General features: G+C 34.6%; 1 protein-coding gene across 1 annotated transcript; it reads left to right on the top strand.

Moving 5' to 3' along the window:
- The first annotated feature begins 1,716 nt into the window (after nt 1-1,716).
- Nucleotides 1,717-6,805, top strand: LOC127093297 (GTP-binding protein ERG). The gene is made up of 8 exons (XM_051032207.1): nt 1,717-2,318; nt 3,622-3,711; nt 3,911-4,056; nt 5,186-5,344; nt 5,467-5,537; nt 5,851-5,954; nt 6,062-6,201; nt 6,320-6,805. The coding sequence occupies exons 1-8, from the start codon at nt 1,842-1,844 to the stop codon at nt 6,402-6,404; spliced, it is 1,272 nt and encodes a 423-aa protein (XP_050888164.1). The 5' UTR covers nt 1,717-1,841; the 3' UTR covers nt 6,405-6,805.
- The last annotated feature ends 14,472 nt before the right edge of the window (nt 6,806-21,277 follow it).

Below are 21,277 nucleotides of genomic sequence, written 5' to 3' on the forward strand. Positions count from 1 at the left end.
ATACTTCAGGCTTGATTCTAAATTATAGAAATCGAATGCATCATAGATATGCTTTTGAATTTTATAATCTGAACCACGACAGTGCCTTGAAATTAGGTTTATGTTATTTTCTTACCAAATTGACAAATTATTTTGTTTTGTTTATTAATGGGCATAAATAATATATTAAGGACTTGTATCAGAGGAAAAAGAGACTTCACTACTATCTATAATAGACATGGGTGTGCGTGTAAGATACACAACGATATAACTGGACCATTCGAGTCACACCTTAACATGAGGTTCAAGAGGTCGAGGTGGAGTTTTCTTAAGTGGAGGTTGTCGAACTAGAGGTATATTTATGAGCAATTTGTAATGAATGTGTTAGTTGTAAGTGTCATAGAGAAGATGAGCGATGATATGAAAACTCACATGCACATACATTTTACAATAAAGACATATCTATTATTTTTGGTGGCTTGACCATTTCCACAAGAGTGTTACATACACCCACAAGATATGTGTCTTAGTTTTTTTTAGAGATCTCGACATCTTGAATGACTAAGCCTATGAGACATCAATATTGGTTTTCTTATATAAGGAGATGAATATTGCAACAAAAAGAAAGACGAGGCAACCAAGAGAATATATGACATTACTTCAGATAACATTTTCATCTAATTATGTTATTTAATTAATAGTTCATAATTAGTTAGTATATAATATTGCCTAGTGATTATTATACATTGTTGCATGCATGAATGTATCACCATTTTGTCGATATTGGTGGACAAAAGTTTGACCGAGAGTACGAGGAGATCGAGCCTTATGCCAACATCTTCATTTCGACAAACTGACATGACATAAAACTACAGAGGCATATGTATAACACATAGATCGCATACTACTACATAATATGGTGTTCGAGAATTACACCTATCACCAAGTTACACATTTGTTGGATAACATCTATTTCTTTTCTAGTCGGATCAGATATGGATTATGCAAGGTCAGATATCTTAGATATCTTTTTTAGCGCATCGATTCAAGTCCATGTAAGATATGACAAATTCATCCAATATTAAACATATGTAGGCTAAGTACTTGAACTATATTTTGTCTCTTGAGGACCGAGCCACCCATATCTTTCATGGGTGAGAACCTATTCAAGATACATGAGTTGGCAAGTAAGGATATCACATCCTTACTTGATTCTCACACCAGTAAACAAATAGGAAGTACTTGTATTTTATATACAATATTACAATGCACTTAATTTGACATTTAATATTATATATGATTTTGGATATTTTTGCTTCAATCATTATTTTTAGATGTCTTTTAGGTTATTATTTGTGTTAGTATCAAATATGTGAATCTAGATAATATAACATGAAATTCTAGTTACTATAATTCGTACCGCGATTGAGGAGTGTTTGATATAGTTAGAATTCTATAATCTCAACATAATCTTAAGTCTTAAATCCGAACCTATATGGAGGGATTTTCAAAATAATCTGGATTCTATAACCTAAACCTATTTTAAGGTTTTTTTTTTATAAATAATATGAATTCTATAATGCCAACCAATGTTGAGAATTTTTTTCCACATAATTTAAATTTTACAATCTAAAAATTGACAATGATTTTTTTTGGTATGGATTACACAAACAGTTTATATGGATTAGAATTCAGATGAACTTGTAAAAAAATGAAATAAGATATTTATTATTTATAATTCTTCATCATTGTAAGAAAACAAAACGCAGCCGTTGCAAACCCTTAACCCCTTAAACCCCAACAACGAAAAAAGCTTCCATGGTTTCTTCCTCATCTTCCACAGCATAGAATCCAAACAAACAATGAAAGCCTTAAGAATCCTAACAGCAACCACTCTCTCCACTTCATCTCCCAAACCCAACCCCACTTCAATCTTCCGCGTTTTCTTCTCCGCAGAACCACTCCCTCCTGAATCCGATTCTCATCTTTCCGAACAATCAGACTCAACCTTCGACAGTTCCCACTACGAAACCCTAATCCCCGACGACCACAAGCCCAAGCACACGTGGGACAAGAAATTCAGAAACCGGGCCGATAAATTGGTGTTCGGCGACGAGACAAAGGGGAAAGTTAAGTTTAAGGAGGAAGAGGATGAGAGAAGAAGAAGGATTCTTGCTAAGGCTTTGTTAGAGGCTGCACTGAATAATGAGAAAGAGGATGAAGAGGAAGAGGAAGAAGATGAGAGTTTGGGTGTGGTGAAGGATGAGGATCAGAAGTCTTTGTCTGTTGGGATCATTGGTGCTCCTAATGCTGGCAAATCTGCACTCACTAATTATATGGTATGTTATATTTTAGTTATTTTCTCCTTTCATGTTGTGCTGTTTAGTTTTGGATTTTAACCTATGAAACACTAGCTCACTAATTGAATGTTTGATTGTGCTAAACATAGGTTTTTAATCTCAAGTGTAAGCACCTATATTAGAAAAGATGGTGGGAAATAGACTGAGGTGGTTTGGGCAGAGAAGACGATAGATTTTGTAGCAAGGATAGTAGATCATAGGAGAGACTAGAGGTAGAGAAAGACCTAGAAAAACTATAAGAGAAATTATTAAGAAAGACTAGACATTATCGATTTGGAGAGAAGCATGGTTCTGGATAGAACATTATGGTAGAAGTTGATCCATGTAGCCGACCCTACTTAGTGGGATAAGGCTCAGTTGTTGCTGGCTTTTAGATTGATTGTAAGAGTTTTCAAATGAAATACCTCCCCGATTTTAAGCAAAAATATTTAACTTCACACTTATTAAGGAGTTTAGGTCTCAAATGTTCCTTTTATGAGAACTTTTTTCATGAGATTAGAAGAGTCATTGCAAAACAAAAACCTAAGAGGTATTTTAGGAATAGTATTTTTAAAAATAGTTAAATTTTAAGGATAATGATGGGCGATGTATTTGTGATTTCTCTAAGAAGTTAGGATCTTGCAATGCCTTCATTGCTGAATTATGGGGGGTGTTGGAAAGTTTAACTCTAGTTTCTTCCAAAGGATATCTTGCAGTCAAAATAAATGTGAATTCAGATGTGGTAGCTAAGGTGATTCAAGGGCAGGGGACTGTGGAAGAGAGAAGACTTTTGATGAGAATCCAAAGTTTTCTGCATCAGTTAGTTGATGCATAGCTGAATACTCTGATTTTAGCCACAGTTAGTTGATGCATAGCTGAATTCATTCACAATTTTTCTTCAAGCATTCTTTGATAAGCCCATTAATATTCATAGACCCATTAAGAGGAAATGTGATGAGGTGGTTATAAGAAAGTGAGGGGGACCTGAAGGGCATATGGGAATTCTGTTGAGTGGTTTTGACTATGCAGTGAAGCTGGTTCTTGCTCTGAAAGGGAGCTATCGATTATTTGATTTTATTTTCCATCTTGTAAGGAGCTTGCTCCATTCACTTTTATCATGTTCTATTTCTGTTATTTTCTGTTTCTGCTGCTTCTTGGTCTCTGTTTGTAACTTGTGAGGAGCATTTCCATTTATATTAGTTTAAATTTTGATCACCATTTGGTTCATATCATTCTTCATTGTATTAAATCTTGTCAAATGATTTCCAAATATGATTTATGTTTTTTATATTTATCACCCTAGGTTGGAACAAAGGTGGCGGCTGTTTCACGCAAGACAAACACAACGACTCATGAAGTTGTGGGAGTGTTGACAAAAGGAGACACCCAAATTGTGAGTAACTTGGCTGATTATCTTTCCTTTTGTCAGCTCAGCTCTGTTTAATTTGGGGACTATATTCACTAAGACCTCTGGAGACTCACTATTTTAGCCATGATTTTGTTGTTTCATCATGTTGTTTTATGATAGGGTTTTAATTTGATGATACATTTTATGTGGTTACATATTTGCACTCATCATTTTCTATATGCAGTGTTTTTTTGATACACCAGGGCTCATGCTAAATTGTGGTGGATTCCCTTATAGGGATGTCAAGGCTCGTGTGGAAAGTGCTTGGAGTTCAGTCAATCTCTATGAAGTGCTCATAGTCATGTTTGATGTTCATAGACATCTTACCAGGTAAAGGCTTTTTGTAAATTTGAAGAATACCCTGACACTTGTGTTTCAACCTATTTCTTAATATTTTAAACCTTTTTCCAAAAATTCCAAATACGAAGGTACTGTTAAAATTGTTTACCCTGATCTGGTAAAAAGCCAGTAAAAGTGTCTGCTTTGTTGCATAATTTGGCTTGAGTAACCACTTCAAATGGTTACTGTTCCTTTATCATAAATATTTTTATCAAGAGATCTGGTATAAATGCATCCTAACTTATAGTTGGGCATTGCGATTTTTGGCAACTCTTTGAATTTAAACAGAGGAACTCTTTTGGCTCCTTCCTATATAATCATTAGTGTGATGATGGGTCATTTGTACACAAGCAGTATGAAGCACAAACACTCGTAGGTTTAGGTGTGTCCACATGTTCGACATATGCCGGACACCGACACTCGTTTGGTTCCTGTACGGCTCGTGTTAGTCTGTCAAAAACCCCAGACAAGTATCCCCAATTTTTCTCTCTTCGCTTTGACACATCCCCAACTTTCCTTGGACACGACTACATTGCGAACAGACACGGCTACATTTTTTATTATTGTAAAAAATAGGCATTTGAAAAGGCTCCTCCATATGCACGTCTTCACGCATACAGACACCATCTTCTTCAGTTTTCATCTTTCTCTCCCAGTTCCGTTTTCCGGTTTCTCATTTCCACTCTCCTAATTTGTTTGTTATGGTATTTGTCTTCATCCAGTCTTGGTAGTAATCTTGACTCTCCATTTTCATTCTGGTGCTCGCATTTAATGACTTAAACTTATATTTTAGACATTAGCGGTGTCTGCATGCCATTGTCATGTCCATTGTATGTGTCTTTGTCCGTGCTTCTTACTCAAACTTATAAAGTCATCTATGATCTATATAATGACTCGAGCAGTGTGCAACGCTCTTTCGATTGTCTGAACCATGGAAGGCTTTTACAGATTGTTGCTTTCTTGAATTAGTGGTGGTGCGAATACAATCTGTTGTTTGTGATCATATTTACGGCTTCACATTCTTTGCTCATTAGAGTACATTCTTTTTATGTCATAGTTTCTTTGTTCTTTTTCCTTATAAGTGATTTCATTCATTTTTTTAAACATTCCATCAATATAGGCCTGATTCAAGAGTTGTAAAACTAATTAAGCGCATGGGAGAGCGGTCCATTCCAAATCAAAAGCGAGTTTTGTGTATGAATAAGATTGATTTAGTAGAGAAAAAGAAAGACTTATTGAAGGTTGCTGAAGAATTCAAAGATCTTCCTGGATTCGAAAGGTAAGATCTTTTTCCTTTTCGATGAAGATTATGGGAGACATTGGCTTGCAGTGTGATTTTAACATTTTTGTAGATTGACTCTGATTCTTAAACTTGCTTCTAATGCTTATTTTATTATTTAGGCATTTCATGATATCGGGAATGAAGGGGGCTGGAGTAAAAGATTTGACTCAGTTCTTGATGGAGCAGGCATGTATCTTTCTACTTCATCTATCTATTAGTTATACACAAATTATAGTATTGACAACTTTAAGGTAATAACAATATTCTTTTCCGCGTGTGGCAATACTGTATCTTGTAGTGTTAGACTTAATAATTTTGCCACACTGTCTCATCTTGTAGTGTTAGACTAAATATTAATTTATAAAATCGCAGTTGTTTTGTTATGCATGTGCATTTACTATACTTTTACAATTACATTTTTTTATAGATTTCTTCTGATATATCGGATTATACACTCCAAGACTTAACGTTGGAATTTAAACCATTTCTTATTCAATAGGCAGTAGAACGACCCTGGGAAGAGGATCCGTTTACCATGACCGAGGAAGTTATGAAAATGATATCATTAGAGGTTGTGCGTGAAAGGTTGTTGGACCATGTACATCAGGTAGTTCTTGAATTCACTTGTTCTTCTAATTTATAATTGGAATTTGTGATAGAGTGTGTTGTAGGATTAGATAATAGTATTATTGGCTAATGCTTTTCTTAATTCAGGAAATTCCATATGATATTGAACATAGGTTGGTTGATTGGAAAGAGTTGCGAGATGGTTCTATTAGGATTGAGCAACACTTTGTTACTAACAAATTAAGCCAACGCAAGATTCTCATAGGGAAGAATGGCTCAAAAATTGGGTACCTTTTTCTTCAGCTTTTCTGTTGCAATTTTTTTTATTGTTATCCCAATTTCACTTGCTTATGATATGACATTATTGTAGCAGTAAACGTTTGTTTGTTCATGTTTGTTTAACAGGAGAATAGGAATAGAAGCCAACGAAGAGCTAAGGACAATTTTCAAAAAGCAAGTGCATCTAATTCTTCAGGTTAGGCTCAAATAGTCAACGAGGCAAATATATTTGGCATTCAGTTCAGAATATACCTTCTTCGCCACACCATGTTAAGCTGTATGTAAAATGCCAAAGGGGTGTGTGTGGATTACACTGACTTTTTAAAGCTTTGAGATCAGGGTGATTATAGAGAAAATAATTGCTATGAAGAGAAACAGGTTGAGTTCTTTGGTGATCTCACACGGGCAAACTGTCATGCCTTTTAGTAATTTGATTGCCGAAGTTTAAGGACTCAAATTTGTTTAAGTATATGATTGTGTATGATAATTGAAGGAAATTTCAGTATTTTTCGTTTACTCAAATTTATTGATTTATAGACGTTTTATACAAAAGGGCACTCCGCTGTATGATTATGATTATTTATATGACTTGGTGAGATAAGAGTTTTGTTATTGTACAATGTTATTTTCTGTATAGCAAATCTGATGATAAAATTTTGGTGATCTAGTCCCTTGTCCTTTGTTTGCTACTTGTATCATATGTTATTATCCGATGATAATCGATGTTGGGATACTTGATTATGAAAGAAGCTATTTGTGATTGATAATGATATTTTTAAAATCAATTGAAAACTATGATGTAAATTAATTTAATTGTGTAAAAGTAATATAATACAAATGCCATTGTATGATTATTTCAGTTTACTTTTTAATAAAAAAATTGTTGAAGAAATATCAACTACGTCTAATTTCACTAGGCTTACATTAATAAAACGAAGTCAACAAAACAAAAACTTATAATACTCAAGATATATAAGAAATAGGAATAGAAGAACATGAAAATGGAAACTATTAGATAGCAAAGAAACAATGTGTATAAGCTTCAATTAGGAAATGTTGTTTATGAGACACATTTTAAGAGAGAAATCGAAGTGGTTAACAATTTGCAAGTTCGAAATCATCCTTGTAATTCTAACTTTTAACTCTTACATTGCAGTCACCAAATGTTACTGCTAATGCACTTGGATGGATAAGGAATGAAAGAGAGATTTAGAGAGAATGAAAAGTAATTGCATTAAAAGTTGTTAAATTAAATTACTCTATCAATCTATATACAAAGTTACTTGTATTCTATGGAACTTACATAACAAATTTAATAAATTTGTACTCTAACTAACTTACATAACAAACTTAATAAATGACCAACTTGGAAACCAAGTAACTAATTAACTAACTTGAATTATATCTCAACGTACTCCCTTATAATTCAAGTTGTCAAACACAAATTAATCATCATCGATCTGAATTATTCCTAATTTCTTTCTCAAATTTAGGACACTGTCAATCTTCAATTCTTTGGTAAAATTGTTGGTCAACTGTGTTTCACTCGAACAATGTCTCACTTCAAGTTCACCTTGATTTACCTTCTCCCTTAGGAAGTGAAATTTAGCTTCAACGTGTTTACTCCTTCCATAATGAATTGGATTCTTTGCAAGATTAATGGTTGACTTGTTGTCGATCTGCAACACCAAAAGTTTCTTTAATTTGACCTCTATCTTATCCAGCACATATATGATCCAAATTGCTTGACAAGCAACATATGATCCTGCTATATCCTCAGCTTCACACGATGATAATACCACCACAAGTTGCTTTCTCGAGCACCATGAGATTGAGACACCAAATACTTGAAAAAAATAACCAGTTGTGCTTCTTCGATCTTCCTTATCTCCATACCAATCAACATCTAAATAACAATTAATCATAGCTTCTCTGCTTTTAGAATCTCGTGAAACCATGATTCCGCAATTTATTGATCCTTTTAGGTATCTCAGGGTTCTTCTTGCATCCTTCATGTGTGACACCTTTAGTTCATCCATGTATTTGTTTACCAATCCGATTGAGAAACATATACCAGGTTTGTTGTTGTACACATACCTCAAAGATCCTACAATTTGTTTGAACAAGTGGCATCAACCTTGTCCTTCTCTCCGTGCTTCTCTAATTTCATATTAGGTTTGATATGTGAGAATGTGGGATTCAAATCATCCATCATGAATCTCTTGAGTATTTCTTTGACATACATTCTTTGATACAACACCATACCTTATTTGGTAATTTGAAATTCCATGCCTAGGAAATACGACAAGTTTCCTAGATCCGACATTTCGAATTCCATCTTCATCACCTCCTTGAACTTCAACATGTTCTCCATGCTATTTCCAGTTACTAGCAAGTCATTGACATATAAGTAAATTATGGTTATATCTTGTGCCATGACTTGTACATAGACATCATACTGAGACCTACATTTGATGAATCCCAATTCGACTAAGTATGAGTCGGTCTTCTTCTTATATGCCATAGGTGATAGTTTGAGACCATAAAGAGCTTTGTGCAACTTATACACTTTCCTTGCTTCCGCCCGTATCATAAATCCAAGTGGTTGTGTGACATACACGACTTCATCTAGGAGACCATTCAAAAATGTTGATTTCACATCTAAGTGAAATGTCGACCAACCTTGCTTACATGCCAATGCTACCACCAATCCGACATTCTTCAATCTTACTACTAGTGCATATACTTCAGAGTACCCGAGTCTCGCTCTCTGAAGAAATCCTCGAGCTACTAATCTTGCCTTATGTCTTACAATTAACGCATCAGGATTATGCTTCATCTTGAACACCCACTTTACTTCAATATCTTTTGTGTGTGTTGGCAATTAGACTAGTTCCTATGTAATATTTCTTTCAATCGCTTGTAACTCTTTGACCATAGCTTCCTTCAATTATTTATCCTTTAAGGCCTTACTATAGTTGATTGGTTCATCTTCTGCAAGTAAAGAAAAATGAACCAAATCTCCATCTGGTGTGACTTCATCATCACCAACCATTTTACAGTCTTGCAACCTTACTGGGAGAACTTTGGTTCTTTGAGGTCTTTGGCTTGTGCTAGCCATACCCTCTCTATTGTATGCTTCGACTTCGACTATGACTGAAACATCATTAGTTGGAAATTCTTTGTGCTCCTTACTTTCTTCGTCAAGGCCATAACTCATAAATGGCTTGTTAGTTGCATCACTCGAATCCCAATCCCAGGCAGAGTTCTCAGCAATAACGATGTCTCGACTCATAACGATCTTAACATTGATTGGATTGAATAGCTTGTATGCTCCAATATTATGATATCCTACCAGAATCATAGGTTCATTCTTATCATCAAGCTTCATTCTCCTAGCATCAGGAACATGCTTGTAGAAAATAGAGCCAAACACCTTTAGATAACTCACTAATGGTCGTTTTCCACTCCATACTTCATCAAGAACCTTGTTCTTCAGTTTCTTGGTAGGGAACCTATTCAGAATATAAACAACAATAGTAACTGCTTCATCCCATAAGGATTTTGGCAGATTCTTCTGCTTCATCATGCATCTCTCCATATCCAATATGGTCTTATTTCTTCTTTTTGCTATTCCATTATGTTGAGGCGTGTAAGGATCAGTTACCTCGTGATAAATACCATGTTCTGCACAAAACTCTTCAAATATCTTAGATGTGTATTTTCCACTACCATCTATTCGCAGAACCTTGATTTTCTTTTCACTTTGGTTTTTGACAAGCATTTTGAATCTCTTAAAGATTGAAAATACTTTGTTTGTGTGCCTAATCACGTAGATCAAATTTTTTTGACTATACTAATTGATAAATGAGACAAAATACTTGTTTCAACCAATGGTATGATCCTTAATGGGCCACATACATCTGAATGTACTACTTCTAGTATGCAGGAGGATATCCTTGGCATAGTCGAAAACGAAAGACTTTCGGGATTGCTTCCCTACTAAGCAACCTTCACAGAGTTTGTCGGGCATCACAAGACTTGATATACCAGTTACCATATCTTGAGTAATAAATTGATTGAGTGATATAAAATTAAAATGGCTAAACCTCAAATTCCATAACCAACTATGCTTGTGGTCGACAACTGTTATTAGACATTGTACCTCAGTCGAACTGATCATGGTTTAAAGTGTCATATTCTTCGATATATGAGATTTTAAGATCAAGTTATTCTAGGAGTTGAACAATTCTAAGATTCCATCTTTCATAACCACTGAGAAACCTTTTTCGACCAGTTGTCTAACACTTAGTAAATTGCACTTCATGCTAGCTTCATAAAGTACATATTTGATAATAGCTTTTGCTCCATTACTCCTTTGAATGACTACGTTACCAGTACCTTCTTCTTGCAACAAGTTATTATCTCCAAGCCTTACCTTTCTCTTCTTCGATTCTTTGAAATTTTATAACCACACTCTTCGACCCGTCATGTGATTCGAGCAACCTGTGTCGAGGAACCAGGTCTTGGAGTCGACGTGCTCATTTGCTACTGCATCCATAAACACCATACCTTCATAATCATCTAAGTATTAACTTGCAAGGTTTGCTCCTTTATCATCCTTGCGTTTTGTCGCTCCATTTTCTTTCTTGTACTAGCAATTCTTGGCCAAGTGACCCCATTTTTCAAAGTTATAACACTGCACACTTTTCTTTTTCCATTTGTCTTTCTAATATGAGGTTCCTTCTTCTCTTTTCGAGGATTCAGAAGCCTTATCATCAACCTTATGCTTTTGAGAGTTCACCAAAGACTTCTTACTCTGATTCTTGTCTCTTTTTTCCTAAAACTTGTTGAAACCACCATGATTCTTCCATGTCTGGGCCTATAGTGCTTGTATCGAATTTCCTTTCGATAATCCTTAACTCATGTGCCTCCAACGAACCAACCAAATCTTCTAGTTTCAATATTGTTGGATTCTGGACTGGCTACGATAACATGATCAAAGTGAGAGGTCAATGTACACATTACCTTCTCAACTATCAACTTATTAGTTAGGACTTCACCACAACCTTTCATGAGATGAACACGATTATGCACTCGAGATATAGCCTGAAATCTTTTCATCTTCTCTCATTTGCAATAACTCATACAGCCCTCGCAGTGTCTGCAACTTTGCAACTTTAACCTTCTCACCACCTTCATAATACTTGACAAGAATATCCCATGCCTCCTTCGCCGATTCAACATGGGAAATACGGTCAAAAATTGTCATATCTATTGTAGATTGAATACAAAACGCAACCTTATAATCTTTCTTCTTGGCTTCCTTGTGAGTGATTCTCTGAGAATTGTTTACGGTGTTAGCAAGCCTAGGAACACCATTAGTAACCACTTCTAGGGTTTCATAAACACCAAACAATGACTGCATCTGTTTTTTCCATCGAATCCAATTTTTTCCATTAAGAATTGGGAATATCATTGCTACATTCATCTTTGCAGCGAATACAATTCACAATCCTTGGAAACACGACCATCGATGTGCAGTTCTTGAATTTCCGATCAAGAAGGACGAACCAAAAGCTCTAGATACCAATTTGTTAGTGCTAATACACTCGGGCGGGGAAGGAATGAAAGAGATATTTAGAGAGAATGAAAAGTAATTATATTAAAAGTTGTTAAACTGAATTACACCATACATGTATTTATATACAAAGTTACTTATACTCTAAGTAACTTACATAACAAACTTACTAACTTACTAACTTGGTAACCAAGTAACTAACTAACTAACTTGCATTATATCTTAACACCAAATAGTTTAGGTGCCCACACGTCTTGATTATTTTCATCTATGTTTTAACAAGTATTCAAATGATAGTTACTAAAGAAATTATTTGATTAAATAAAAAAAATAGGGGAGCAAAGGATTAATCAAACATAAAAACACCAAAACACGTAAGTGAGAGACCTATCTACATTTATTTCACAACTCAATGAATAATTCGAAAGTCCAGTTCCGGATTTTTCAAGCGGGAAATTGAATAAAGCACCACCTTGTACCTTGACGTATTCTTCACTCATGATCATACCATAATTTTTAACCTTTTTCCATACTAAATTAAGTTTTCTACTTCAAAATAACTTTCCTTTATTTGTTCACATCAAAAGGAGCAAAAGAAGCTTTGAAGTTTAACGTAATGTACATGTATTTACTTCCTCATTACTTGCTAGAATCTGGTTTTTGCTTTGAAAAAATGAATGTTGCGTTCGAAAGTGTAAGTCTGAATTATTGTTGACTGTAATACATAAGTGTATTTTCAGATTATTGTAATGTTGAATTTTGTGATTTTTTAAATTTTGTTCTGTTATGGTTTCCCTTAGATATGGTGCACCCTGACACTGTCCTAAAACCTATTGTGTGTATGAATGTTAAACCGGTTGATACTGAGGTAGATGTTGATAAATAATTTACAAATAAATAGGATTTTGTTTATTTGAGAGCATATGCTCCAACGGATCCGAAAGTAGGCTCCTAAATTGGGGTTTGACTTTGTAATCGAGAGATCAGATTATGGTTCTGATAGAAGATAGGAATTTGTGACAATGAGATGTGAAAGAAGTGACAAGTACATAAAACCTATCTGGAAGTTGAAATGGGATGTCGTTGGTTCGAGGAAACGTGAGTGTTCTTTTAAGTTGCAAGAGTACTTTATGAAGAATAATACATGGACATTTAATGTGGTTTATGGTATACATAATCATGACTTGGGTTATAAGTTAGTTGATCATCCCATTGCATATTATCTTAATCCTGAAGAGAAAGATCTTGTTTCTGGCATGACAGTGAACATGGTGTAGCTCAAAAACATACTTGCAACTCTAAAATGGAAAAGACCTCAGAATGTCTCAAATATCAAAAAAATATACAATGTTCGTGATTGAAACAAAAAGGCGATAAGAGGTCCAAGAACTGAAATGAAACAATTGTTGAAGCTTTTTTTTATGATAATCATTATGCATCCAGGAACAAAGTGTGCGGGGGTGGAGAAATTGTTCGAGATATATTTTGGACTCATCCTGACTCTATCAAGTTGTTCAACACATATTCCGTCATGGTCATTATTGATTCAACATATAAGATCAACAAGTACAGGCTTCCACTTTTAGAAATTGTTAGTGTTACTTCTACATAAATGATTTTTTCAGCTGGGTTTGCATTTTTGGAAAGTGAAAAACAGAATAGTGTTACTTGGGCTTTTGAAGTGTTTCAGACTATGTTGAAGGACCAAGAAAACATGCCAAAGGTCATTGTCACCAATCGTGATACAACACTGATGAATTCGGTTGCAAATGTGTTTTCTATATCATATGGATTATTTTGTAGGTATCACATAACATAAAATGTGAGAAGTAGATTTGAGATTGTGGTAGGGACCAAATAAATCAAGGGTGAACATGGGTAAATGGTCAAATATAGTGTGATATTGGAAAACATAATGGATTCCTGTAATATTATAATAAATTCTTCAACGTAAGAGTTATATGACGATTCTGTAATACATTTCAGAAGGGTGTGTTCGAAATATTTGGATTTCTAGAAATATGTTGAAAGTACAATCCTAGACCAGATGAAGGAGAAGATTGTTTGTGCTTGGAACGATCTGGTTAAAAACTTCGGAAATACAAAAACTGATATAGTTAAATCTTCTCATGGTACATTGAAGAATTGGTTGGGAAATAGTAAAGGTGATTATTAAGAGATTTGGACTCCGTAAACCAAATGGTACAAAATCATCATAACGAGATAATGTGTGTATGATCTGACAAGATATGGCTTCTCGATTTTTTTTTCCATTTCGGAGTGACCCACCTCAAAATATGACCCGACGCATTATATATATTAGGTGACTTTCAAAATCACTATATTTTGCTTAAGTGTATTTGAAACTGAGATGTCATATTCCACAGATATGACCAGAGTGGACAACTCATTCCATAAAAGAACCTGAAACTTGGTCGGACAACCTTTTGAATAGGATGGAAGAATTCACCATGTTGATCAAGATTGAAAGATAATCATATAAGCAAAATTCAAAGGCGAAATCATCCATACATATAAATTTAGGTGGTGACACATTTTTTGATGCATTTTAATTTGTATCTAATAATATATTTAGGTGATGAATTGTTTTTTGTATGTAATGTTGGATTGATATTTTCAACGATGTAAACTTGATACATTATATATATATATATATATATATATATATATATATATATATATATATATATATATATATATATATATATATATATATATATATAGGTTGTTCTATTTTTCTAAATTTCTCTGTTTCAATTTAAAACATGGTCTCCATAATAAATTATGCATGAACAGTAGTTGTGAGGGGTTAATGCAAAATTGTACTTTCTGACTCATCCCATTTTATTAAAAAAAAATACTAACAGGGGACAATTTTGAACTGCATTTTCGTAGAAAACCCTTTTTTACATGATTTACTAAACGAAATAGGGTTAATTTGGAAATACATCTCCGAAATATCGTGTAAGACATGATTGGGTTTTCATGATCCATATTGATCTAAAACTTGTATAAATATGAGCGCCCATCACACTGTTAGCAAACCACCAAAGAATGTCTCAATATTCACAACTCGCATTTGTCTACTTCAACTGCGAGAGTCCCCATCTTAAATTTAGGTTCACAAAGATTACTTGTCTTGTCAATATGAATTTCACACTAGAGAAACGATTGCGATACCCAGACAATTGAAGAGTTTTGAAGCTCTATCATTCACCCTCGATTTATAACGATGAAAAGATACAATTCAACAAGTTTGGACTGAAAACAAATGAAAACTTAACTGTTATGTGGAGTACATTTCACTGTTACGAACAAAAAGTTTGATCTAGGTGGATGTGACGATTGCAAGATCGACTGAAGATGTTCTAAAGATCTTGAAATATCCTCAACCAGAAATGTAATGTTAGATTTACGTTAACAGTTGTCTATGTAATATTATATATTTTATGTATGTCATAACAATTATTAATGTTAGTTTATGTTGTTCCTATTTCTAATTTTTATTTATTTATTTGAGGAAACATAGAATATTTTGGAGATATGATTTTGTAACAACTACGAAACTAAATTTTTGAATTTGTTCAACTTCGTTTTGACTGTTTCTGAGATTTCATTGAGGTATGTGCATTTTGGTGCATCCAAAAGTGTATTTCCAAATTTTAGAGACATTATTGATTTTTCACCGAAATTGAGAGCACCATTAAATATGCAATAGAATTTTTTTATTTATTTGAAATTTCACACTAATTGAATTTACAAATTGTTAGTTTTTTTAATAAGTCACATAAGTTGAACTATGCGGAATCTCATTACCCAAAATTAATTTTTCATAAAACCGTTGCTCCTATAGGAAAGAACATCCATTAATCTTTATTATTTAATTAATTTCACTCTTTAGAGTTTACATGAATTACAAAAGATAATTTTTGAATGTAGTTTCGAGGTAGTATTCTTATAAAAAAATTAAAATTAATTTTTTTTAAAGCACCCTAGATCTTTCTACTGCACCACGTGAATTTCTACAAATATCCTTTATTTTCGGAGATGCATCTCCGAACACATCTATTGCACAAGTAAGGTCATTCTGAGAGGTGCCCTATATATTGGATAGTTTTTATTCCGGAGATGCATCTCCGGAATATTTTAAAAAATACCTTAATTATTTAACAGTTCAGTAGATATTCTGAAGATGCATCTCCGGAATTATGAGCAGTACCACCTATAGATTTAGCTGATGACATATGTTTCAATTCATTTTAATTTCTTGTTTAACCGGACAAAGAATTGTATGTAATTGTGTCTCAATATAAATGACGTGTTATATGTTTACTTTTTGTTCATATTTTATCTTTATGCATTTTTTTATCTTCCCCATGACAACATTTGTGTTTTTGTCAATGAAAAAATAGGTTTTGTTTTGAAACTGGTTCAGGACAAGTTTCAGAGATGCATATCCGGAACAAGATAACAAGGTGCGGTTCCAGAGATATTTCTCTGGAATCAATATGCTAGTTAATGAGTAATCAATATGACAACATTTGTGTTTTTGTCAATGAAAAAATAGGTTTTGTTTTGAAACTGGTTCATGACAAGTTTCAGAGATGCATATCCAGAACAAGATAATAAGGTGCGGTTCCAGAGATATTTCTCTGGAATCAATATGCTAGTTAATGAGTAATCCATATTGTTCTTTGCCTTATATAAATTTAGGTGCTATTATGTTATATTTTACACAAACTGAAAATATCTCAAATGTTACCAATAAACATTCATTAGTATGTCACAAATGTCTCCTTCTCGGGCACTACATCTGGGCGAAGGTTTAAGCTCACCGATTTTACCTCCCTCGAAGATATCAAAGACGAAATCCACTATCTCTTACCTTACGAAGACAAACGAAGGATTGTGAAGCTCGGGTACCGTTCATCAAATTTGAGCTCAAGACGCAAGCGGATGTTAGAGATATGTGAAATATATATTTCCGTTTCGAAACAAAAGTTCCGCTCGAGTTGGAACCGACGCTACAAAAATCGGTCGAAGATATTCTGAAGATGTGCAAACGTCCACCGGGATATTGAAATGTAATATTGTAGTTTATGTTGAAATCATCATTGTTGTTGGTGCAAAGGTAGAATAAAAGATGAATATTCTATTAAGAATGACGGCTACAAAACATGATTAAAAGTTACAATGATTGACACCCTATTTATAAGCCTCTAACAAACTTAAATATGAATCAAATCTAATATTTAAATCTAATATCTAACAAACTTAAATATGAATCAAATCTAATATTTAAATCTAATATCTAACAAACTTAAATATGAATTAAATCTAATAATTAAATCTAATACCATCCCTTAATTCATATTCCATCAAAACTTGTAACACCAATTCCATCCCTTAATCTGAGAAATTGATCAGTCTTGATAGCTTTCGTCAGAACATCTGCCAACTGCTTCTGAGTGCTGCAGTGTACAACTTCTAACACTCCCCTCTGAACTTGATGTCTCAGAAAATGATACTTGGTCTCAATGTGCTTGCTTCTCCCATGCAACACTGGGTTTCTGGCAAGATTGTTTGCAGACTTGTTGTCAATCATCAGCTTCAGAGGTTTGTTTACTTTAATCTTCAGATCCTGCAATAGATTCAGAATCCACACAGCTTGGCATGCAGTAACAGTAATCTTACAATTCTTCAGATCAAATCTCTTCAGAAGTTCTAATTCATACTTGAGCTGATGCAAAATAATACCTTTCTCAGAGTATCTGAACTCCATCCCTAGAAAGTATGTCATTTTGCCTAGATCAGTCATTTCGAATTCATTCATCAGAACTTTCTTGAACTTGGCTATCTCTTGTTCAGAACTTCCAGTCTTGTTTCTCTCTATAGCATCAAGTTCTTCTTTCATGGCCTTCAGCCAGAGCTTCTGCTTAAGAGCCTCTTCTGTACTTATGGGTTCAGAGTCTACTAACATGGCACACTGAATAACTTCTCCTTCAGAGTCTACTTCAGTGTCTTTCAGCATGTCAAATTCTGCATATCTTCTGGGGATGTTTCTGATTCTTTGTGGTCTCTGAACTTGTTCAGAGTCTTGAGCTTCAGAGTTTCTAGCTTCAGATGGTTGACTTCCTCCAGAGCTTTGACCATCTTCAGGGTCTGGCATATTTCCAGAGTCTGAATTGCCACCAGAATCTGGATTACCATCAGAGTCTGGGTCATCAGAGTCTGGATCATCAAAGTCACCTTCATCTTCTGAGTCTTCTCCAGAGTCAGAATCACTATCAGAATCAGAATCAATATCAGAGTTTACTCCAGCCTCAGAAATTCTGAACTCTGACCTTTCTTCAGAGGTTCTAACATCAGAGTCAGATTGAGACTTATCCCAATTCCAAACTTCTGATTCCTTCACAATCACATCTCTGCTGAATTCAATTTTATTGGTTTCTGGACAATAGAGCTTGTATGCACCTGTACTGTGGTACCCTATCAGAATCATCACTTTGCTTCTATCATCCAGCTTCTGTCTTCTGGCTTCTGGAACATGTTTATAGCAAACAGAACCAAACACCTTCAGATGACTAACACTTTGCTTATCTCCAGTCCACTTCTGTATTGGAACTATTTCCTTCAACTTCTTCGTAGGACATCGGTTGAGTACATACGTTGCGGTGGCAACAGCTTCTCCCCAGAGCTTCTGAGGAAGCTTCTTCTCCTTTAGCATGCTTCTCACCATATCAAGCAAAGTTCGGTTTCTTCTTTCAGCAAGACCATTGTGTTGAGGGGTATAAGGAGCAGTAACCTCATGCTCAATTCCATTCTCCTCACAGAACTTCTGGAACTCTTTGGAGTTATACTCACCTCCACCGTCAGTTCTAAGAATCTTCAGCTTTTGACCACTCTGATTCTCAGCCTTCATTCTGAACTTCTTGAATTCATCAAACACCTCGTGTTTGAACTTAATAAGGGATACCCATGTCATTCTTGTGAATTCATCAACAAATAACACAAAGTATTTATTCCCTCCCATCGATGCTACTGGAAATGGACCACACACATCAGAATGTACAACTCCCAAGGCATGTTTTGCTCTTGGAGCAGTTTCTGACGCAAATGGCAATCGTGGTTGTTTTCCTTCCATGCAAACTTTGCATGACTTTTCAGGCTTCTTAATTGCAGGAATTCCATGTACCAACTTCTTTGAATTCAGATGTTTTAAGCTTCTGAAATTCAAATGACCAAATCTTCTGTGCCACAGCTCACTCTCCTTCTCAGCACTTGTTGCACTAAGACATTCTGAGTCTGCAGTTCTGACATTCACCTTGAATGTTCTATTCCTTCCCTGTTCTGACTCCATAATCAACTTCTGATTGCAGTCATACAACTTTAGAAGATTGTCTTTCATGGTAACTGAAAAACCTTTCTCAATTAATTGTCCCACACTCATCAGATTGCTTCTGATGCCAGGTACATACCACACGTTCTGAATCAATGCTGTTTTCCCATTGTTCAGAATCACTCTGACATTTCCCATACCTTCTGCATTAAGATATTTGTCATCAGCACATCTGATCTTTGTCCTCTTTTCAGAGTCAAAGTCAACCAGCCATTTCTTGTTTCCAGTAAGATGATTTGAACAGCCAGTGTCCATATACCACCAGTCTATCAGATCCATATCATCAGATTCAAAGGCCATCAATAGCACAGATTCGTCATCAGAACTTCTGGCTATATTTGCTTCTTCTGATTTTCTCTCCTTGTTTGACCAACAGTCTCTAGCAAAGTGACCAAACTTCTTACAACAGTAACATTGGATCTTCTTCTTGTCATACTTCTCTTTTCCCTTCTGAGCATTCTTTTGTCTATCAGAGGTTGAGCTTTCTGACTTCTGACCACCATCAGATCTTCTCCTGGCTTCTGACTGCTTCTGATACCTCCTATCAGAAGTTGCTTTCAGAGCCTGCTGCTCTACTTCCCTTTCAGAAGTTCTCTCAGTCAAACGCAACTCTTGCGCTTCTAGACTGCTCTGCAGCTCTTCAATTCTCATGGTGCTCAGATCTTTGGAATGTTCTATTGCTACCACAATGTAATCAAATTGACAGGTAAGGGATCTCAATACCTTCTCCATGATTGTTTCTTCAGAAAGAGTTTCTCCACACGCTTTCATCTCATTAGTGATCAGAATCACTCTGGAGATGTATTCAGAAACTTTCTCATTATTCTTCATGTTGAGATTCTCATATTGCTTTCTCAAGGACTGAAGCTTCACCTTCTTCACTGATGCGTCACCACCATAACATCTAACCAGTGTGTCCCACGTAGCCTTTGCTGTCGTTGAATCTGCAATCTTCTCAAACACATTTACATCAACACATTGATGAATGAAGAACAATGCTTTCTGATCCTTCTTCCTTACTTTCTTCTGCGCGTTTTTCTGTTCATCCGTCGCATCTGCTGCTACCGGAACATAACCATCAGTGACAAGATCTAGAACATCTTGAGCACCGAACAGTACACGCATTTGGATCATCCAACGATTCCAGTTTTTACCGTCAAATACTGGAAGTTTGGTGTTCATGTTGCCGTTTCCGTTCATCTTTCTACCTTGCACAGTACACTCAGATTTCTCACACAGTGTTTCCCAACCCACAGAATTAAAATTCTGATCAGATTTTGTTCAAGATTCAACACGAATCTAAGAATCAAAACCAAACACACAAGACCTCACGTTCACTCGTGTTTCCCGTGTTTCCCAATGAATCCGAACCGGAGCTCTAGATACCAATTGTTGGTGCAAAGGTAGAATAAAAGATGAATATTCTATTAAGAATGACGGCTACAAAACATGATTAAAAGTTACAATGATTGACACCCTATTTATAAGCCTCTAACAAACTTAAATATGAATCAAATCTAATATTTAAATCTAATATCTAACAAACTTAAATATGAATCAAATCTAATATTTAAATCTAATATCTAACAAACTTAAATATGAATTAAATCTAATAATTAAATCTAATAATTGTAATGCTTATTTTATGTTATGGGTGTCAATTTCATTTTGAAAAATTACTTTTATGTTGATTCTATTACTGGTGTGTCTCTGGAGATGTAACTACGGAAACATTCTGGAGATGCATCTCCAGAATAAAGTAAATAAAAAATGCATAACTCAGAATGACCTTTGTTGAGTGTGTGTTAGGATACGTTCGAAGATGTATCTTCGAAATCATGAACATTTGTAAAAATTCACATGATGCATTAAAAACATCTAAAATGCCATAAAAAATTCTCATTAAAAAATACAATTTAAATAATAAAAAATGACACATTATGGATCAAACACAGTACTCTTTAATAAACATTTTATTAAGACCTTGCTAGTTACTACAACTCAACTAGTGATCATTACAAGATAATTTTCCATTTTTAAATTTTTTAATATAATTTTAAATATAAATTTAATTTTTATAATA

This window comes from Lathyrus oleraceus, chromosome 6, assembly GCF_024323335.1.
Source record: "Lathyrus oleraceus cultivar Zhongwan6 chromosome 6, CAAS_Psat_ZW6_1.0, whole genome shotgun sequence".
NCBI classification, from domain to species: Eukaryota; Viridiplantae; Streptophyta; class Magnoliopsida; order Fabales; family Fabaceae; genus Lathyrus; species Lathyrus oleraceus.

Bases quoted from the DNA above. Each gene is read 5' to 3' on its own strand.
- LOC127093297 (XM_051032207.1), top strand. From the start codon at position 1,842: ATGAAAGCCTTAAGAATCCTAACAGCAACCACTCTCTCCACTTCATCT. The intron at 2,319-3,621 runs GTATGTTATATT...TTATCACCCTAG, and splicing joins CTGCACTCACTAATTATATG to GTTGGAACAAAGGTGGCGGC. The intron at 5,538-5,850 runs GTATCTTTCTAC...TTCAATAGGCAG, and splicing joins GTTCTTGATGGAGCAGGCAT to TAGAACGACCCTGGGAAGAG.